The sequence below is a fragment of the Enoplosus armatus genome, chromosome 14 (genome assembly GCF_043641665.1).
Source record: "Enoplosus armatus isolate fEnoArm2 chromosome 14, fEnoArm2.hap1, whole genome shotgun sequence".
Classification (NCBI taxonomy): Eukaryota; Metazoa; Chordata; class Actinopteri; order Centrarchiformes; family Enoplosidae; genus Enoplosus; species Enoplosus armatus.
In genome coordinates, this window is record NC_092193.1 from 8,054,865 (window position 1) to 8,074,961 (window position 20,097).

The following is a 20,097-nucleotide window of genomic DNA, read 5'->3' on the forward strand; positions in this document are numbered from 1 at the left end:
ATAAAGTTTACTCGACTAGACACGTGAAATGCTACTTACGCATTAATGTATCAGTATTAACAATGTAATAATGTCATGTATAAGCTCATATATCAGTCAGTTTCTGCAGGAAAAGTATTTATGTTTTAGTATTAACAAGGTTTACTTTGTCTACATTTTGCTGCTAATACTTTTACTTAAGTAGGATTTTAAATGAAGGGCCTTTACTCGTAATGGAGTATTTTTACATTGTGGTTTTGGTACTTTTATTAAAGTGATTATCTTCCACCACTGGATGATTTGTTCTTCTTCTCATCTGTATGGTGACATGTGCTGACCTCTGCTGGTTAAACTGCTCTATTGACTTTATCTCATTGTGTGTTCCCATAGGTAAAACTAGAAGAGGTGACGGAGACACAACAGAAATGTAATAATTGTTTTTCCACTTTTTAATCATTTTCATTTGTCACATGTCTCTTCTCAGAGGTCGCACTCTGCCTTCTCTCTATTGGACAACGACCCTCCAGGTCTGATACAAGACTCTCCACAGGCGTTAAAGAAGGAAGGTGGGTCAGCTCTGTCTACCTGGAAGAGTGTAGACCGGCTGGACAACGCTGGTAAGATCTTGTTGCTCATCGCTTTAACTTGTTAAACCCACCAGTCATCCTTCTTTTAGATTTTGTCTTGTCAGGAATTGGTTACCTTTGCACATTTCTGTCGATCGACAAAGCAATAAAACAATAAACTGTTTTAGCATCTCGTAGCCTCAATGAAGAGAGAGAGAGAGAAGTTAAGGGGTTAAACACAAGCTTATATACTATTAGTGATTTCTCATTGATATAATAATCAGTGTCAGCTAATACCTGCCTCCATTGTGTTGTTGTTCATGTTGCTGCATGTGTGATTGTACTTTGTGTGGTGTGCTTGTTTGGCATATGGTCTCTGCTTGTCTGCATGATATATATATGTGTGTGTGTGTGTGTGTGTGTCGCATGCGGAGGTGTGTCCTCAGTGCTGAAGAGCCCAGACGGAAACTGGATCGCCCTGCAGAGCGGCCAGCTGTCGCGGCCCAGCCTGCTGACCAAAAGGAAGAGCCTGGTCTACAGTGCCTTGGAGAGGGAGTCTGGAGTGGTGTCCGCCTACGAAGGTATGGGCTCTGACAACGAAACCAAACCTGAGCCCGACAGCTCCTGGGGTGCCGTCCTCCAGGAGATCCACAGGAAGATGAAGGACTCTAACTTCAACCTGCAGGACTCCCGCGACGGGGTCCCGTTCTTGCTGATGGGCCACCGAGGCAGCAGAGACGATCTGTTTTCTGACTCTGAGGGGAACTCGAAGCCTAATAAACCTCTGCTGGCTCTTTTTAAGAGGAAGGTGCCCGCAGAGATCAGGCGACCTTCATCATCCGGCAGGACCAGCATCATCGATGTGAACTTTAACATGAAAGGAGTGGGAGAGGAAGAGGAGACCGAGGCGGCTGCTGAGCCAGAAGTAGGAAAAGTCAGGAGATCACGGAGGAAAAGGACAAGTAAAAAAGAGTCTTCTTCTTCTTCTGTGCTGGTAAGAAATAAATAAAACCACAAAGTGATGATGAAATGAGATGTGAAAATCTCTTAATGATTCTCAGAAGAAAATAATTGAATCAAAATAATGATATACCCAAGTAGGCTTTACATAAACATGTGAACTGCCAATTCTGAATGAATTTCAGTTTTTATTGTTTCTTACATTCACAGGATTACAGTAAAAAAGACACCCATTCCCATCCGTCTGATTCTGTGACCCCTGACACTTTGACCTCTGGAGCGGCGACCCCTGAACTCTTTGACCTTGAGAGTGACGTCACAGAACGCGCAGCCAATCAGATGGACGAGGAGCTCACGTTAAAACTGCAGCAGCTAGAAGGCCGAGTCTCTGACTCCTCCACTGGAGAAGAAGGAGTGGATGGAGTGAGAGATGCTGGTGGTGATGGGCAGAGGGAGGAAGGGCGACAAAGAAGCGAGGACGAAGATGAGGAAGGTGAGAGGCTGTGGAGCATGGAGACCGACTTGGATGAAGGAAGAACAGAGGATGAGGAGAAAGAGGAGGAGGAAGATGAGCAAGAGATGAAATACAGATTATACAGGCTGGTCGCACAGTCCAGACTCACGTACTTCTCGTCTACCGATGACGAGTTAGACAAAGTTGGCCAGAGTGAAGGAGAATGGGAGGGAGACAAGGATGAAGATATGGAGGAAGAAACTAAAGAGCGGAAGGAGGAGAAGACAGACGGACTCGTTTATAAACTCTGTCAGCTGGAAAAAGAAGTCAGGGCCAGCCAGTTCTCCTCCACAGAGGATGAGCTGGACAGAGTTGGCGTCATGGATGAAGAGAAGACGGGAGAGGAGGAGGAGGAGGAGGAGGAGCTGGCGGTGAAAGTGTGCAGATTAGCTAACCAAGTCAACGCCACCCAGTTTTCATCCACAGAGGACGAGTTAGACAGAGCAGGCCGAGGTGAAGAGGGGGATGAAGCGATAGACGAAGAGACGCTGTGGAAATTGCAGGCAGAAAAAGCCGTCCAGGCCGCTCAGCTGCGCGATTTGGCCAGTTTAGTCGGTGCCTCTCAGTTTTCCTCCACCGAGGATCAGCTGGATAGAGTTGGAGAGGTAGAGCAGGAAGTAAATGAAAGAGGAATGGAGAGCAGCATGTGGGAGGAAGAAGTGGGAAATAATGAGGAGAGGAGAGAATCGTTCGGAGATTTGGATGTGGAAATGTTTGATTTAAAGGATGAAATTGAGGAAAGAAAGAAGGAGAGCAGTGATGAAAAAGTAACAACTGAGAATGTTTTGGATGGTGAGACAGAAGTTGAACAAGATAAAACAGAGGAAGAGGAAAAGGCAGATTGCATGGAGGAGAGTGAGGATGAAAGGATGGTAAAGGGGCATATATGCAAAGAAAAAGTAGACTTTTTGAAAGAGGACGAGGCTGAAAAAGCAGAAGAGACAGAGGAAAGACAAGAGATGGGAGCGGAGAGAACGGAGGAGATAATGGCCTCACATGAAACAAAAGTCCAACAAGAGAATCAGCCAGAGGCGAAGTGGCCAGATGAAAAGGAGGGAGAAGAGAGACAGGAAGAGGGAAGGATCAGAGAACACGAGGAGAGTCGGGGGGAGGCGGCTGCAGACAGCGATGAGGAAAATGCAGAATTTGACAGAATAATCAGCAGCATGTTGATGATGACTCTGGAGGACATGCAGGTAGAGACATTAAAGGATGAAGCTGCAGAAAGTGGGAGAATAAAGAGAGAGACAGATGAGAATTTAACAATTGAGAGAGAAAGTGGATTCGAGGACAGCGATGTTGACACACAAAGAACAAATGCATCAGAGGAGACAGGAAGTGCAAAAGAGTTTCAAAGACCAAGAGAAAATGTAACAGAGCAAATTGGAGGAGATATTTCCAGAAAAGAGGAAACGGGAGATGTTGAAGGCAGAAATGAAAATGAGCAGCAGGAAAAAGAAAATCTAGTAAAAGAAAAGCCTCTAGTTATGACAATCGAAGAGATGCTTGAGACAAATGAGGCCAAACAGACGTGTGAAAGAATAGAAGAGGACGATGACGAAGAAGAGGACAGAAGAGGAGAAGTCCTGAACAAGCGGCAAACGACGGAGACCCAGGGAGACGCTGCAGAGGGAGGCTGTGAAAGTAAAGAAACGGATGGAAGACTTGAGGAAACCAAAGGAGACGACACGGAGCAGAGCAGCACTTCTTCTCTCCAGGAGGGTTTTCTGTCACCAGAGGAGATTCAAATCGTAAGCACTGCAGCTCACAACCGATTTTATTATCTCTTTGTGAACAGTGACACGTTCATGCAACATCAAAAGTCAGATGCAGTTTCAAAAACCTATTTAAACAATAGATTTTCCACTAACAGTCTGGTGTGATTGCAGCTTCAAAGTGAGTCTTTGTAACTTCTGAAAGAGAAATAACATTTACTTCCTCTCACAAATGGAAATCAAACAGTTTTGTCAGTTACAAACATATCTATTTAGTTTGTTAACATTAGCCACCGCAAGCTACTGGTCATCGTACTAACGCAGACCAAGTGAAGCCGTTGAAATGTGCAGCCGAGCATTTTATTGCTGACTCCTCTTTACTAGTGTTTTAGAAATCACCATTATCTCAATATTGCCAAATTAAAATTATAAAGTTCAATGGCAGTAAACCAGTAAATTACTCAATTCAATAATCTTTGGTTTTGCTGCTACAGCCTCATTTAGTCATGTATGACCACTAATATTAGCAAACTTAAAATAGATATTCTGTATTATGATATTCCTTGTTAACTGGTATTACTGAATGGGTTTGCTGACTTTATGCCCCTTCTTTACTTGTGGTAATGTAATCTCAACCAGCTAGTATAGCGGCTAATGACAGCAAACTTTAGATAGATATTGTTGTGTAACTTACATTGCTGGGTCGATTTACTTTATGACTCTTTAGCATGAAAGTTCATTCTTCACCTTGGAAATGATAGTTTGACCAAATGCACTCAATGCCCACTTACTAGCTTTTTCAACCACATCTCAGGGTCTTCATGAGCATTATGTTGTTAAATTTATGACTTTTTGTGTTACGATAAACTTCATTTTATCCCGTAATTGCCCCTTGTGGCCACAGTCCTCATCAAAAGTTACACAGAAAGCATCACAGCTGCCAGGAACTTGATCTGAGTAACTCTTCTCTGCAATGTAACTAACTACTTAACAACTGACACTCTGCTTGATGCTGATCTTCTTTCCTCATGTCTGTCCTGTGTTTCCTTCCTCTTCTGTGCTCCTCTCTGTGTGCTGTAGGATAGTGACTTGGAGCTTTACAAAACAATAGAGTTCATATCCGCTCTGCTGGAGCAGGTGAGAGCTTGTTCTGCTTCAGGAAGGCAGCATCATTTGTACTCTTCTTCTCTCAACGCTTACATGTTCATCATGCGTGCATCTAATTTCGTAGTTTTGTTTTCAGTATGCTGCTGTTGTTCATGTATTCGGGTCACACCTGGCCTGTGTTGGCACCCTATTAATGTATCATGTATCAGCCAATCATGTTTTTCTCTGTGGATATGATGGAGGCCCCTGTTTTTGTTTGGACTTTCATGTATTTTAGGAGTTTTCCCTCAACTGACTCACCTTGCTAATCCTAGTAAATTAAAAAAAGGGTCAAATTAAATGTACTTTGTATCATACTCCAAAATATCAGGCATTACAAAGATGTCAGTCTGCCTGTCTGTGTATTGTAGAGGTATTCTGCAGTGTCTCTGCGTAGCATCACCACTGAGGTCCTGAAGGTGCTCAACGCCACTGAGGAGCTGCTGCAGGGAGTGGCGGGAGGAGACGACCCCCGACTCTCCACCACCTCACTGCCCCCCAACACCGACCCCAGGAAGCTAGATCAACAGTTCTCCAGACTGGAGGAGAATGTAAGTTCAGCTTTATTGCAGTTTGCATTTTATTTTCTGCACGTTTGATGTTTTAGCTGATACTTGCCACTTGTTTTCAATATTATACTGCTGACCAGTTTAAGCTACATCTGCATCTGTCTGCACGGACCAAAGACACAGGACTGACACAAGTGCAATGAAAGATTACTTTAAATATGTATAACTTGCCAAACATAGAAGGGCTTGTAAAAATATGACTAAATATGTCTGTTTTGTTTATGTTGTGCTCTAATCTTGCTATAAAGATTACCATACTATATACACTGTATATGTTATACACACTTACCACACAGTATGCTTCATTATTTCATTCTATAATACAGCTTGATCTTAAATGCTGGCAAGTGTTAATGGGAACATGATGCATGCATTTCCAGGATCTACTTGCAGCTGCACCGTTCTGCATCCTCTGTATCAAAAAGGCTGTTTTAGCTGCTGTGTGTGTGTGTGTGTGTGTAAATGGTTTGTAGTGATGCCAGTGGTAGCCTAAAGATTAGAGAAGTGGACATTAAAAAAGGGGGAAAAAAACAAAAGAGTAAAGTTCCCATTTGCTCAAGTAATTGTTAGGTTGCACTTACAAACATCACCAGTTGACTTCCCCGTAACAATGAGGCGTAAAAACAACATAGATGATAGCAATTAGGCTTGTTTTTAATTTAAGATACCAAATGTTGAAGTTAATCTAGTGACCTGGTGATGCTGCAGGTGTACGTGGCAGCTGGTGCGGTGTACAGTCTGGAGGCGGAGCTGAGTGACCTGGAGGAGTGTGCCAGGGGCATCTGCAGCGCCACGTCCGATATGGAGCTGTCCTTCCTGGAGGAGCAGGTAGCATCAGCAGCTGCCAGAGTTCAGCAGTCTGACCTACAGGTGGGTTGAAGCTGGATATGCACTCATTACATAGCCTATGAAAATGGTATTTTATGAAACCCTAAATGCTGCTCATCATTAGATCTGAATACTGTCATGCCATGTTTGGGAGCTGTGTGATGCTCGTGATGAGTTCATGGACATAAAGGAAGAGTTGGACGGAAAGATTAAAGCTGCACTGGCACTCTTAACTCCTACACTCCAAGCCTGATTTACTAGAAATGTGCTTCACACATCAGCTATTTCTTTTCCAAGCTACGCTGAATACCCTAATGGAGCTTCGGTAAAAAGAACGTCTCCAGTTTTGATGAAATCTGGAGGTATATATATATATATATATATATATATATGTATATATATATATATGTATATGTATAAAACATGCCAAAGATTGGCCTGATGGAGGCACTGCAGTCAAAGGTCAAAGACTGAAAAGGCCACTATAAAACCAGTCAACATCTATTTTATTACTTGTGTTGTTTCTGCTCTAGACTTGCGACATCTCTGCCAGAATTGCTGCTTTGAAGAGTGCAGGCCTCAATGTGGACACACAGTCGCGCTTCACCAAGACCAGGACCATTCCAGTTATGGTACCTGTTTACATTAATATATCCATCTTATCATAAGAGTGCAACTACCACAACATTATGTCAGACACCTTGTTCCAGACTAAATAAAAACACCCTTATTGTTCACATGCATCTTCCTGCAGCCCGTCACTCTGGACTCATCCAGACAGGTGAGGAGGCGTTTACCTGCGCCACCTGCGAAAGGTAAGAAACAAAGAATATATATTCCATACAACATGCTCACCGTATACAGCGCATTATGTACTGATTGTCTTAGTATGCTTTTGCTGTTTTTGTAGGTAGTATAAACAAAAATACTTAACTGTTTTATACCAACAGGAAATGATACAATTCCTGCATAAAACACACTTAACTGTGAAGTTAAGAGAAATAGATGGCAAGATGTTTTCCCAAGGATTTAATAGCTATTTTAGCACCATCCACGTTATTTTTCCAGCTGTGTGCAATGCATTGTGGGACAACAGTGTTTGCATACTGACTGTTTTGAATGTGCTTTAGTCACTTTCCCAACATATTCATAACCTGCTTCATTTTAGTATGTAGTATACTCATTATTTCATTTGTCAAGTATTTGCAAATCGACTGACGTTTCTTTTCTTTTTATTACAGTACCACTTTGTAGGTAGATTACAAATGTAATGTGCTGTTTTGTTTGATTTTCTCTCAGAAGACAAGGAAACCTAAACCATCGACCCACGACCTTTGCAGTACCTCTAACACAGCAGTGCCTTGACCCCCGTCACTCTGCAGTCTACAGGCCAGTCTTAAGTGATCCATTCAGATACCATCTGCCTTAATTTCATTTTAAACTAAACATGCCTCAAATAATACGGGACACTAGTACTGTATGTGGGTTTGGTGTCGTGCTGTATGTCACTGATAGCGCAGGAAACTGTTGATTCTCGTGTCATCTTATCAAAACATACAGTAAATAAAACTACTATATTTTCAGATTGATGACCAGACAGTTTTAAAAATGTAGAAGGAGCAGGTGAACCCTCAGCTCACTAAACATAAGAACAAACAAATCACTAACATTTGAGTTTTAAGACTTTTTTTTTTAGATTTCCAAAAAGTGAAATAAAACTGGTGAAATTAATACATTATACAGTATGTGTACAAAAAATCTTAATGTTTTAATTATAATACTATTTATAGACTTCATTTTAACATCATTAGTCATCTATTCAACTTGATGAATAAAGATATATGAATAGTGTGACTGAAAAGACACTAAAATGATCAGCAGTACAGCTACTGAATAAAACCTGCTCTGTTTTTACCGTTATATCATAAATATACAGATAACACAAACGTGGGAACAATTATAGCATGTTAGAAAAATGTTGCAAGACCGTCTCAAATAAATATAGACCTGTATTTTTCCATGGTTGTTGATGTTGTAGTGTTCATATTTGTTTTCTGCCTTCATTATAAAGATCAGAAAATAAAGTAAAAATTCAAAAAGTTGCAATTTGCTTCGCTGTATAAATGTGTGATGCTCGGAGATAAGCAGCAGTGAAAACACTGAGCACCTTGTTTGCCCCTCAGATGAAGGTGGGTGTAATGGTGAGGAATTTAGTTTGTATTTTTGAGATGAGGAAATGACACCCGAATATGACATTCCTGCTTGTGAAGAAGGAGTGGGAACGACACATAACAGCTCTGGAAAATAACAGCCGTCTTTGAGAGAAACGGTCTCTAAACAAACATTCAGCAGCGTCACCTCTCGCCTCGTTGTGGCGCTGCAGTAAACACGAACAAGTGACCTGAGCAAAGTGAAAACAAGTTTCCATTATGCATGAAAACAAGAGACGCCAACATGAAGCAGAAAATATCCTGTAGTTACAATTTCCTCATAGAGGTTTGGTGTTTTCCACTCTGAATACTCAAATTCTGTCCTTACAATGAACTTGAGCAACAGCTGATTGGACAAAAAAAAAGAATTAAAGGAAGGAACGCTTCCTCACATAGAGAACCAGCTCTGTCCCAAAGCCTCCTGGGATACGTAGTTTTGGTCAGGAGCTCTCTGAGACTAGGAAGCGCTCTCTCTGATCAGGAACTATGAATCCTTCTTTCTGTTCACTCTCTCTTCTGTCTGACATGACAAAAGACTGTTTGGGGTCAATGACCACCGTGCCGTCTTTGTCCTGACCTGGAGCCTCCACCTCGGCGTAAGAAGGGCGACCGGAGCCCCGCCTGAACTTCATGATTGGCCAGCGGGTCGGCCGCCGCTGAGGGAGGAAAGAATGACAGAAAATGAACAATTTTTATATATAATATTGAGAAAACATATGCATCAAAGTACTTTTAACTGTTTATTGTCTGCATGAGATGTGGGTTTCTACTCTGCTAAATATACTTTTTCAATTGCACCGCTGGGGATGAACAAATATTACTCTTGTTCTGAGAAGAACCACCGTTCAGACCAAAGAGGATGTTTTAAATTGCAGTTAAGTTCTAAATTCCATAAAGAGGTGTTTAAAATATTGGAAAATAAGAAATGGGTGGAGGAAGTGGGACAGCCTCAGTGAAGTGCTGGAACTTGGATAAAGAAAATGTGCCGAATATGGTGCAACATGCTGAGAAAAAAATATGAATTGGTGCGGCTACAGAAAGATCAGGAACTCACCAAAATCATTAAAATTCATCATCTGGGAACCACGAATATCAGCTGCATATGTCATGCAAGTCTGGCCCTCATTTTTAAAAATACCTTGTAGGGGACCGGGGCAAGTTGGTTAAGGGGAAAGTTTGAGCTAACAATGGTGTTGGATGAATATTGACAGGGAGACACTAACATTTATTGGAAATCATTCTCTGTGACGATGAGTATTTGTACCAAAATGTCATGGTAATCTCCCAATGGTTGCCAAGATATCTTGCTCCAGATTAAAGTGTTAAAGTGTCTTTAGGCCCCACTGCTTTAGAGACAAACAATAAACCTGACAAAATGTTGACTGTGATGGATTACTGACCCTAATTCATTTTTAAGTCTTTCATTTGGACTTTAATTCCTTGGGGAAATGGAACGGAAAGCCAAATTAAAAACGCACAGTGTGCTTTGGAGAATGGTAGGCAAATATGCAATATGTTAAAAAAGGTTTTACTTTTTTACCAGCATGGTTCTTTCAGGGGATTATGGAGAACTTTAGGATCCAGTGATTCTAGAGGTTTACAGCAGAGAAACACAGCAGCTGGGTGTCACTGACCTCCATGAAGAAGAGGCTGGCGTTAGAGGTGGGGTGGTTGTACATGTAGATGGACATGAGGACGGCTGCTGCCATGATGACCATCACCATGACGATGCCCGCCAGTAGACCAATTTGCAGCCGCTCATCACTCCTTCCTGTGGCCTCCTCGTCACCTGCTGTACAGAGGATATAGTTATAAACTTAAAGCCACTACGTGAAGAATCTCTGATTCGGCACCCCCAGTTAACTATTTGTTGTCACTCTAATGTTTCAGGCACATCAGATGCAAATGTGCAAGTTTTGACAAAAAGTTGACTTCTGTTGAAAGTATCATGTACTGATAATAAAAAAATCAGACACACAGTAGGTGGACACGAATGACTTACGCGCTTCATCGATGTGCAAAGACATCTTTGTGTCATCTAGAAGAAGAAAACAATGACATGACACGCTATTTTAAATGATATGACTTACAGTATGTCAATAAAATAAACCTCTCCGGAGACTGACGATGTCCAAAAGGCTTTTCGAGGAGTTACTGCAGAACTTTTTAAAGGATATCCTTTTAATTTTAACTTCTGTAAGTTTCTACTGAAATACTGAAATGCACTTGACTATATAAAGTGCAAATCCTGTTGGTTCCCCACTGGCATCACATTTTCGAACAGTGTGGGGATATTAGCAGTGAAGAGTTTTAAAGACTTTGGATGTGCGATTTATAATGTAATTCCCATTTATTCACTTCAAACGATAACATTCGAACTCTCCTGTTTTCCTTTTGAAGTTGAAAATATTCAGAACTTCCAAAAATGTTATAGTTGTTCAAAAATACAGTTTGAGATCAACTTTAGGACTTAATAAAATAAAAATCAAGTACTTTTCCATCTATCAGTAAAATAACAGTGCTTTTGTTAGAATGTCAGCTTACAAACAAATAACCACTACAGACAAAAATAACAGCCCATATTCTGACCCAACCAGAGTGATACACATACAGTACATTGAGTCATCCCTCAGCAGCTGAGGACACTATGCAGTATTTAACATGGCGCTGTATACACTCAGCTATGAGCTAACAGAGGGCTGGGAAATAGCTGACCACTTGACCCTCACACTGTCAGACTTTACACAACACACTGGGCGTGGACACCATTCAACAACAAGTATTAATTCATGAGATGGTAATGACACCTGCCCTGAGCTGTAATTCGTCCTAAATGAGATGCGACTTTTAACACTAAACCTGAAATTAAAAAAAAAGAACATATAATAAAACACACGTTTTGTTTACAAAGCATTTGTCAGCCTACCTTCTGCAGGTCTGCTGGTAGGAGGCTGTGGAGTGGATATTATTCTTCTGCTCGTGCTGCTGCGTGTTGAGGGGTTGGTGACGGTGGACGTCTTGCTGAGGGGGGTGGAGGTGATGCTGGAGGTCCTCTGCTGCATTGTGGTAGTCGTAACAGGAGTGGTCGTATGTGTGAGGAGGCGAGATGTGGTGTTTGTGACGTCGGCCATTCGAAGACACCGGGGATCTCTTCTCTGGAAAAACAAGTACACTCTTCAGTGCAGACGGACACACGTGGTGCTGAGGTCAAACAGAGTTTAACTTTCTGTAGTTTACTGAAATGGAAAAATAATGAGAACCTCCTCCAGGCAGCCGAGGTCAACCCAGTCCTGCCGGTTACGATCAAAGCCACTGGAGCATCTGAGAAAGGAAGTACATATTATTAATGTATGGAGAGGGTAGTCAACCTTCACAAACATACAAGATGTTGTACTGACTCGTACTGGCACTATTTAGATGTCACTGTGATCCGAGTGAAGGCGTAGGAGGAATCATGTGTAATATACTTACACTTTATACTCCGCAGCAAAGCAAAAGGAAAAAAACATAGCTTTTGTAAATTGTTTTAGTCTTAAAGGATAGGTTCTATCTTAATACAATACTCACATGCCACACATTGAAAAGATTATCTGTTGCTGCGATTGTTTCTCCTGTCCATACTGGCTGCAAAGAGACCCTTTCCTAAAGCGATTTTTCTGGTGGTGCTCAGTCTGTGCAAAAATGCATTCAGCGAAGCTAAGATGAGGCTTCTGAGTTAGTCAAATCAAGTGGGTATCTTCCAAACTTTAGTACGAAAGTCCCTCTTTGTGTTTCCTTGCTGAGCCAAGGCAGAGACAGTAACACAAATAGAGTGGTTCATATGTTAGTGTATATTCCATACCATTTTCTTGTTATCGATTGTAAAATTCTTGTGTCTTAGTTGAAATAAAATACTACAATTCTTAAACACTTTGCAATAGCAACCAAATTTAGATGATATGAGCGCACAGCAACACAGAGGCACTACAGCAACATTAATTTAAAAATTGTCCACCAGGAATTTAAAGGCCTAATACTCCCAAACAGGATTTAGGTATTTTTCATATAAAGTCTGCTATCAGCCAAGATTGTTTATCACTGTGATTTTTAAAGTAGCTCTGGATTCAGATGTGATTAAACATTCCTAACAGTTTCTATTATTAAAGTGAATTCAGTGGTGTGTGCTCTCAGAGTGCTTTCCAGTTTACCTTTGTAACCGACTGCACCAGCTGCAGTTAAAGCCAATCTGAGAAGTGACACATGGACCACAGCTGGAGAACTGGAGACATGCTGAGAATAAAGAAAACAGTGAAGAGTGAGGAGGAAGAGACGGCTTTGACTTCTACACATCAAACCTGAATGCATTTTTACAGGCCGTCCTGCAGCATAGAGCTGACATGCAACTGCTGCTACTGTATTATCATCACAAGCTATTCATTTTTTACAATTTGACAGGCCAACAAAAGTATAAAATATACAGAGCATAGATGAGGATATGTGTGCAAACTGTGTGTTTTGCCATCTTAGCGACACATGTCTTTGTTTACTTTAATTAGGATTAACTTACTAGGGAGAGGAAGCATCTCAACAGCCGTAGAATTGGAGATTTTGGACTTTAGGATGTCGACTTTGTGATACTCATAAATGGTTCTCCTCCGAACGTCTGGAGCACGTCAGAAAGGACATGATGTTGTAAATTAACTAGTGAGATCCAGTGTTTTGATTAATAAGTTAAATTAAGAGATTTTACAGGCTTCAAGAAGTTTTTATAGACCAAATGTGCCACTCACTGGGGATCTGCTCTATCTCATGAAGCACCACAAAAGCATCCGACAAGCCCACTTTGACTGGATGGTTCTCAGTGCTGATGTCGTTGATGTCTATAGGAATCTATGTGGGGGAAAAAAAGCTATATAATTAAACTAATTTCACATTAACAGAAGAACACAAAGAAAAGAAGATATGCCACCTCTTTGTATGCAAAGACGATGCGTCCGTCGCTGTGCAGAACGGCCTGGAAGGTGAAAGTTCCCAGACTGATGTTGTCCTGGAGATGAATCCGGTTCCACTGAACCACCAATGCAGTGCCTGCACAGAAGACATATATTTAATATAAATATTCTACAGCAGATGCACAAATAAAAAGCCACAGCTGATGAAAGTTGAGTAAATTATGCATATGTCTACCTCTTGGTCTCTCTTACCATTATCAAAGTAAAACACAGTAGAGTTTTTGGACAGACTTGGGTCAAAATTCGCCATCAGAGGGGCGACGTACTGAGTGGCTGTGAGCATTCGGTGGATTATATCTCCAGTGTAAATGAAACCTGTGGGAGACATGCAGAGGTTGTCATCAGTCACTCAAAGCCGTTTCAAATCTTTTTCTGTGGTATTTTTGCAAGTTAACATAGTTCTTAAATGTCTGCTGTTGTTTGAAAACCGATCCTCAACTTCAGTATTTGGTTCATGCAGGAGGTGAAGAGAGGTTGTATAGAAGCAGACCCACACTGATACATACAAAATACTATAGCATATGCCAAAAAATATTACAGAAAACATCAAAGGAAACCTGTGCTGCAGGTTATAGTTTCTTAAAGCTCTATTCTGCAATAAATTCAAATGGCTTTACTCACATACGTTTTGGCGTGCTGTAACTTAAGTATGTAACTTAGTAACTGTGCAGCTGTACTATGAAAGGAAAGTGAACAAAAATAAAAATAAAATATTCTCAGTTCCTATAATGTAGCTCTAGACAGTATTTACTTGTAGCTCAAAAGACAACATCTCAAACTAATCTGAATATGAGTGTAACTTACCTCCAGTTGCCACTGTGATTTCTTTTAGTACATGACCGTAGAAAGGGAAGTCGAAGGAAAGATTCACTCTCTGGAAACGAAGAAAGGCAAAGTGAAATATCAACTGCATGTTAAAGATGGTCTGTCAGATACACTGACAACACAAGATAAACTGATACAACACTTCATTAATACAATGTCTAAATCATTTGGATATCAAAACCTTTTTTCATTCGGTAAATACACAAATTAAAAATGGATCGCCCACTGAACTTCTTCTACATGAGGTATTTCATTTGCATAAAACACTGATAGTCCCATTTATTCCCACATACTGATTTCATACCTCAGCTTGTCTGTGGGCACTGGACAGGAAGCCGCAGAGCTTCCACTCGTCCTCTCCCATCTTGTCGATGTTCACCCACAGCTCTTTATTGGCTGCGTCTCCAGGGCCGTAGACTTTAGATGTATAGTAGGCGTGATCAATGTCCTGTCCAAAAAGGTAAGGATTGAAACGCTTTAAAACACATACATTAAATCAGTTTTAGTGACAAAAAATGTGAGGTGGAACTAAATTTGAATTAATGTGGTTTGTGTGGGAACAATAAAAAGTATGCGTTCATGCTAGTGAAGCTATAAAGTTATAAACACAATTTTCTTTTTTAAATAAAAAGCATAATATGAACAGATTTTTGACAGGTATGAAAAGCACAACAGGTAACGCTCATCAAGCAAACAGAACAGTCAAAACCAAAGTCAAGAAATAACATTTTGGTGCTTTTTCCATAATATAAAAAAAAAACATTTGGAGAGCCACTGTATTAAATATTTCCATCCGTCTGTTTTCCTAATTTTTCCCACTAATCAACTCTAAATATTTAACATTAAATACTAAATTGCTAAATTTGTTATATAACTTTTACTTCAAGGAAACAAAATTTTAGCTGTTAATTCATAATGTTCATACAGGCATACTTAATAATCACAACCAATATCATCACAACGTTCGACTTCTCAATCTCTTTTCTCAACAGTTTTTGGGCCTGGTTTTCTTTTCCAAAACATTGATATGTTTTGTGAAATACATTTTCTTTAAAAAGTCTGTTTTTTTGTGAAAGTTCAACATTATACGCAGAGAATTTTATAGCAGAGAATCTCACTATACAATGTGATTAAACACCTTTTTGTTATGGTCTAACTCGCCCACTTTCTAACTGTAATTTCATTTACAGTTATGACTTTTTTCCCCTTCATCTGCAGAACCTCTCTGAGCTGTAGATAACTCTACCACAATCTGTGTTGAATTGTCGTGTCCCTCCTCCATCAGCAGGTCTGGATCTGACTCTTCTGGTTGGTGCTGGTCTCTGTAGTGGCCCCTCTTATCTGCAGCCCAGCCAGGGGCCAGGGGTGCCCACCTCCTCTCCCTGGGCTTGTTGTTCCCTGCGACTACATACGACCTTCCCTCTGGAGGAGACAGCTCCTGTGTGTCAGTACGGTAGACTCCTGAGGCATCAAAGAGGGGGAGATCAATTATTGTTGTTTTGATCACTTTGTTTGCTTACTGTGTCTACCGTCATTATATTATTAATAATAAAATCAAAATGCCTGAGATCTGAGCTTCAGATGTCTTGCTTTGTCTGACCAGCAGTTCAAAACCCAAATATATTCAGTTTACTATACTGTAAGACCAAGAAAAGCAGCAAATTCTCACAACTAATCAAATGTTTGGCATTTTTGCTTGAAAAAATGACCAAACCACTATCAAAATATTTGCCAATTCATTTTTCTTGGATCGATTCATTATTGCAGTTAACCTAAGTTTTCCTGTTTTCTGTTCCAGATTTTAAAAACCGTATGTTAAGTGAATATTAGATGGCAAGAATTCCTCCTTGGACAAACATCAGTAAACAAACTGCTGCATCTTCCTCTCACATGCAACAGGACATAAACAATTCCCCGGCATGCGCCATGTGGCAAACATGCGTGGTCACCCCGTCACTCTGCCCAGTGCGTCCTAACTTTTCTCTTCACAGCGGACGGTGAAAGCATGCTTCACATTCTTCACACCAGCAGGTCCAGGACCAGGCATGTGAGGCCGGGCAGCGGTGGGTTGTAGTGTCTATATTTCTGTCACATGGTGGCCCTGTGGCTGCAGAGGCCTGATAACCCTCCACCTGTGTGATAGTGTAATATAGACATCTGTAGTAGTGGTGCAGATGTCTATAGATCTACAAAGGTCAGATTTATCATACAGCTGGATACAGCTCACCAATTGCTGTTGCAGCATCATCCACTGTTTCCTTTAAACTTAAAATAATTAAAATATTCCACAAAAACAAGGTCAAAAACTCCTGCTTCAGCAACACACCAGAGCCTGATTACACCTTCACTTTGTCTCCATCAGTTCTCTACCTGGTGATCGAAGGTGTAAACACAAATCAACATACATAAAACTGAAAATGGCTCCTGTAATTACAGCACGTTCAAATGTATGATTTATTTCCCCTGGTATTTGAGGTAAAAGAGAGAATTATGAAACATTGAAATTATACTAAATGATACTAATTAGTATCCAACTGTGGTCTAAATGCTGTGGCAAAGGTTTTTCACTCAGTCGAGAACAAAATACACGGTTAAACACTGAATACTGATAAATTTCTGATTCCTTATTAAAGAAAATGTCAAAACATCCGCACAAATGTTCTGTTATTGGCATATTCAATCCAGACATATTGGTACTGGCATAGAACAAATCATATATTTCAATCCAATAATCAAGTATGTATGACATGGGAAGATAAAGTACAAATAAACTTTACACTGAAGTCACACACTATAAATATATAAAATGACGCAGTACCAAAATCACATGAGGTAACGTTAACGCTAACGGTATAGACTAGCATTATATAGTTAGGTTAGCTAGTTATTGACTTACATAAATATGAAATAACTTAATGTTAAGTGACAACATTAGGTCCAAATAATATTTTTCGTATACAATGTACAGTATATGTTTTATACAGTATATACATTGTATAAGAAAAATATTATTTGGACCTAATGTTATAAGCTAGCTTTATACAGTATTGTGCACTGAAGTTAACCTAGCTTACAAATAACCAAACTGCACTCAGTTATTTGCGGATTTAAGATGACTTTTATGAGTTACCGTAAACGGATTCCAGCTTCATGAAGCTTAGTTGAAACTGGAAAACAATGACCAGTCCTGTGATGAGATTAACTGTCTTTGTCAGCGTCATCGACATCCTTCCTCTCGTTCGTAGCGCATCGTAGTGCGAAAAATGAAAACTGATTGACGCAATGTGAGCCTGCGCCTGTGACTGGGACCCTCAAACGTCTCACTGCTGGTACTTGTCAGGTTAAAAAAAAAGCACCTACTCGTTTATTTAGAAAAAAAAACAACCATAAAAGACGGAAACTTAAGCATTTATGTTGTCTACGTAACGTTTCTCGTCATGTTGATGTCCATGTCAGACTTTTAAATGTCCGTAGGCCATCTGTGCGTCAGTTTGGTCTCCCAGGAATGAAACGTCGTTGGTGATGAGAGCCTGAACCCGTGCAGACGCTGCCTTCAAGTGCTGTCGTAATTGTCGTTGTAATTGGTTTTTCCTGTCATAATTACCCAACGTGAAACCTTCATAATGCTTGTTTTAGCCAAGTGCATGCATGTGCATGAAAAATTGTCAAAGTAAAAAATAACAATTGTCAAAGTAGTTGGCAATTAATCTTTTCAGCTGTATTTATATAGACCTTTGGATAGTTTAATTTACAACCAAACATATTTTATAAGCTCTTCATATGTTTTGTATGTAAAAATCTGAATTTGTAAAGTAACTAGTAACTAAAGCTGTCAGATAACTTTCAGATTAAGATTAATATAACAGTATATAATCAACAAATAAATCATGATAGGTTAAGACTTTATTGATCCCTGGGGGGAAATTCACAAGCTACCCAGCAGTAAATAAAGTAACTACTCCCACCTTTACCAGCTGCAACATTAAAGTGATGAACACATTAATGTAGCAATAATTATAATCCAATAATATAATATAAATTATTCAGAAATGGGCCATTCTGCATAAAGAGTACTTCTACTTTTGGTACTGGTTTCAGAATAGTACTGGTTTCAGAATAGTTTAATACTAATACTTTGTTCGAATAAAGTCAAGTTATTACCTAAGTAAAAGTACCAAAGCATTTCTACACTGTGGTGTTGCCACTTTTACTAATTCTCCACCTGAATGGCCGCTACCCTGAAGATTACTGGGAGCAAGTGAAGGCAGCAGTAAAGTAAATAAAGTAACTACTCCCACCTTTACCAGCTGCAACATTAAAGTGATGAACACATTAATGTAGCAATAATTATAATCCAATAATATAATATAAATTATTCAGAAATGGGCCATTCTGCATAAAGAGTACTTCTACTTTTGGTACTGGTTTCAGAATAGTTTAATACTAATACTTTGTTCGAATAAAGTCAAGTTATTACCTAAGTAAAAGTACCAAAGCATTTCTACACTGTGGTGTTGCCACTTTTACTAATTCTCCACCTGAATGGCCGCTACCCTGAAGATTACTGGGAGCAAGTGAAGGCAGCAGAGTTTATGTTCCTAATGTAGTTCCAACTTTTCACCACTAGATGGCCACAATCGCAATAATTCTATGAAACCAGACACATTTTAAACCATTATATGAACACCATTTGAACATTATTATCTATATCCAGAGTACATGTAGGAGTGATGAGGTTAAAGATGATGGTGGTGAGGTGTAATCCTAATAGACATGAATGAATACAGCGTATGGTTTGACGATATGAGTTTTGTTTTTGAGTATTTTGTGGCCAATGTCAGCACAGTGTCAGGACAGAAAACACTATAAAACATAATAAAATATTTATTAATCAGAAAGAATACCTGTAAATGTTCCCTTGCTCGGAGCTAACATTTAGATCTACAAACACTTTGCTTACCTGAGAATAACTCTTAGCTTACTTTTTAACGTTCAATCAAAAATATATCTTTATCTAGTTTATCCATGTTTTTATTTGTGGGTATTTATTTCCTAGGTTTTGCTAATCAGTGTTGGTTGATTAGGATAGGAGCATTGTACTACCATGTATTTATATTTAACCTTAAAATAATTTTACTTGTCCTGCAGTCAGCTTTGTCAGAAAATAACTCAACCAGCTACAACGGTAAAATGCTGATAATAATAATATATAATAATAAAAATTTTGAGTACTTTTATACTTTAAGTACAATAATACTTCTGTACTTTTAGTTAAGTAGCATTTTGGATGCAGGACTTTTACTTGTAATGGAGTATTTTTACAGTGTGGTATTAGTACTTTTACTTTAACTAAAGGATCTGAATATTTCCGCCATTGATTGATTGATTATCACAACCCCCCCCCCCCCCCCCCCCAAAAAAAAGCTTCTACTTGAGTACCATTCAACACAATTATTGTACCTCTAACTGAGTCTCAAGAAAGGCAGTGATAAAGACCGCATTTTACCTGCTAGTTGTCATGCTTTATGCATTATTTAGGCCGCACACTGTTTGCTGCAAGCCACCTAAACCCACAGAGCAGAATCCAGTCTGACAACAGTATCGTTTACATGAAAACATCACTGAAGCCTGACGTGGCAATCCCTCCAACCTGTAGTGGCCCTGCAAAGATCACTGGACACCAAAACCACCCTCATACTTCAGTTCTCCTTTTATGTACAGATGTTTATCTCAACTAGTTGTTCATAAGTATCATCAGTCTAAATCATGTTAATGACAACAAATGAAACATAAA

General features: G+C 39.8%; 2 protein-coding genes across 2 annotated transcripts in view; one reads left to right on the forward strand and one right to left on the reverse strand.

Annotated features, from left to right (window-relative positions):
- The window catches only part of myripa (myosin VIIA and Rab interacting protein a), a 29,834-nt gene extending 19,959 nt beyond the window's left edge, over window positions 1-9,875 (forward strand). Inside the window, exons 9-16 of the mRNA XM_070918600.1 lie at window positions 464-596; window positions 980-1,539; window positions 1,716-3,770; window positions 5,252-5,431; window positions 6,158-6,319; window positions 6,811-6,909; window positions 7,032-7,092; window positions 7,577-9,875. Of these exons, the coding sequence (XP_070774701.1) occupies window positions 464-596; window positions 980-1,539; window positions 1,716-3,770; window positions 5,252-5,431; window positions 6,158-6,319; window positions 6,811-6,909; window positions 7,032-7,092; window positions 7,577-7,593 (3,267 nt within the window). The 3' untranslated portion in view covers window positions 7,594-9,875. The remainder of the gene's footprint in view (window positions 1-463; window positions 597-979; window positions 1,540-1,715; window positions 3,771-5,251; window positions 5,432-6,157; window positions 6,320-6,810; window positions 6,910-7,031; window positions 7,093-7,576) is intronic.
- On the reverse strand, window positions 8,928-17,754 carry plxdc2a (plexin domain containing 2a). Its single transcript, XM_070918746.1, has 15 exons — window positions 17,726-17,754; window positions 17,434-17,573; window positions 15,550-15,764; window positions 14,608-14,751; window positions 14,283-14,352; window positions 13,671-13,793; window positions 13,436-13,554; window positions 13,257-13,356; window positions 13,034-13,129; window positions 12,675-12,756; window positions 11,748-11,808; window positions 11,414-11,642; window positions 10,490-10,525; window positions 10,122-10,279; window positions 8,928-9,143 (listed from the first exon to the last, which is right to left on the reverse strand). Exons 1-15 carry the CDS (start codon window positions 17,752-17,754, stop codon window positions 8,928-8,930), a joined length of 1,818 nt encoding a protein of 605 aa, XP_070774847.1.
- Window positions 17,755-20,097: the final 2,343 nt, after the last annotated feature.

Excerpts from the sequence above, each read along its gene's own strand:
- plxdc2a (XM_070918746.1), bottom strand. The coding sequence starts at position 17,754 with ATGGACATCAACATGACGAGAAACGTTAC. Across the intron at positions 12,757-13,033 it reads TGAGATGCTTCCTCTCCCTA|CATGTCTCCAGTTCTCCAGC; the intron begins GTAAGTTAATCC and ends CTTTATTCTCAG. Across the intron at positions 11,809-12,674 it reads TGGTGCAGTCGGTTACAAAG|ATGCTCCAGTGGCTTTGATC; the intron begins GTAAACTGGAAA and ends TTCCTTTCTCAG.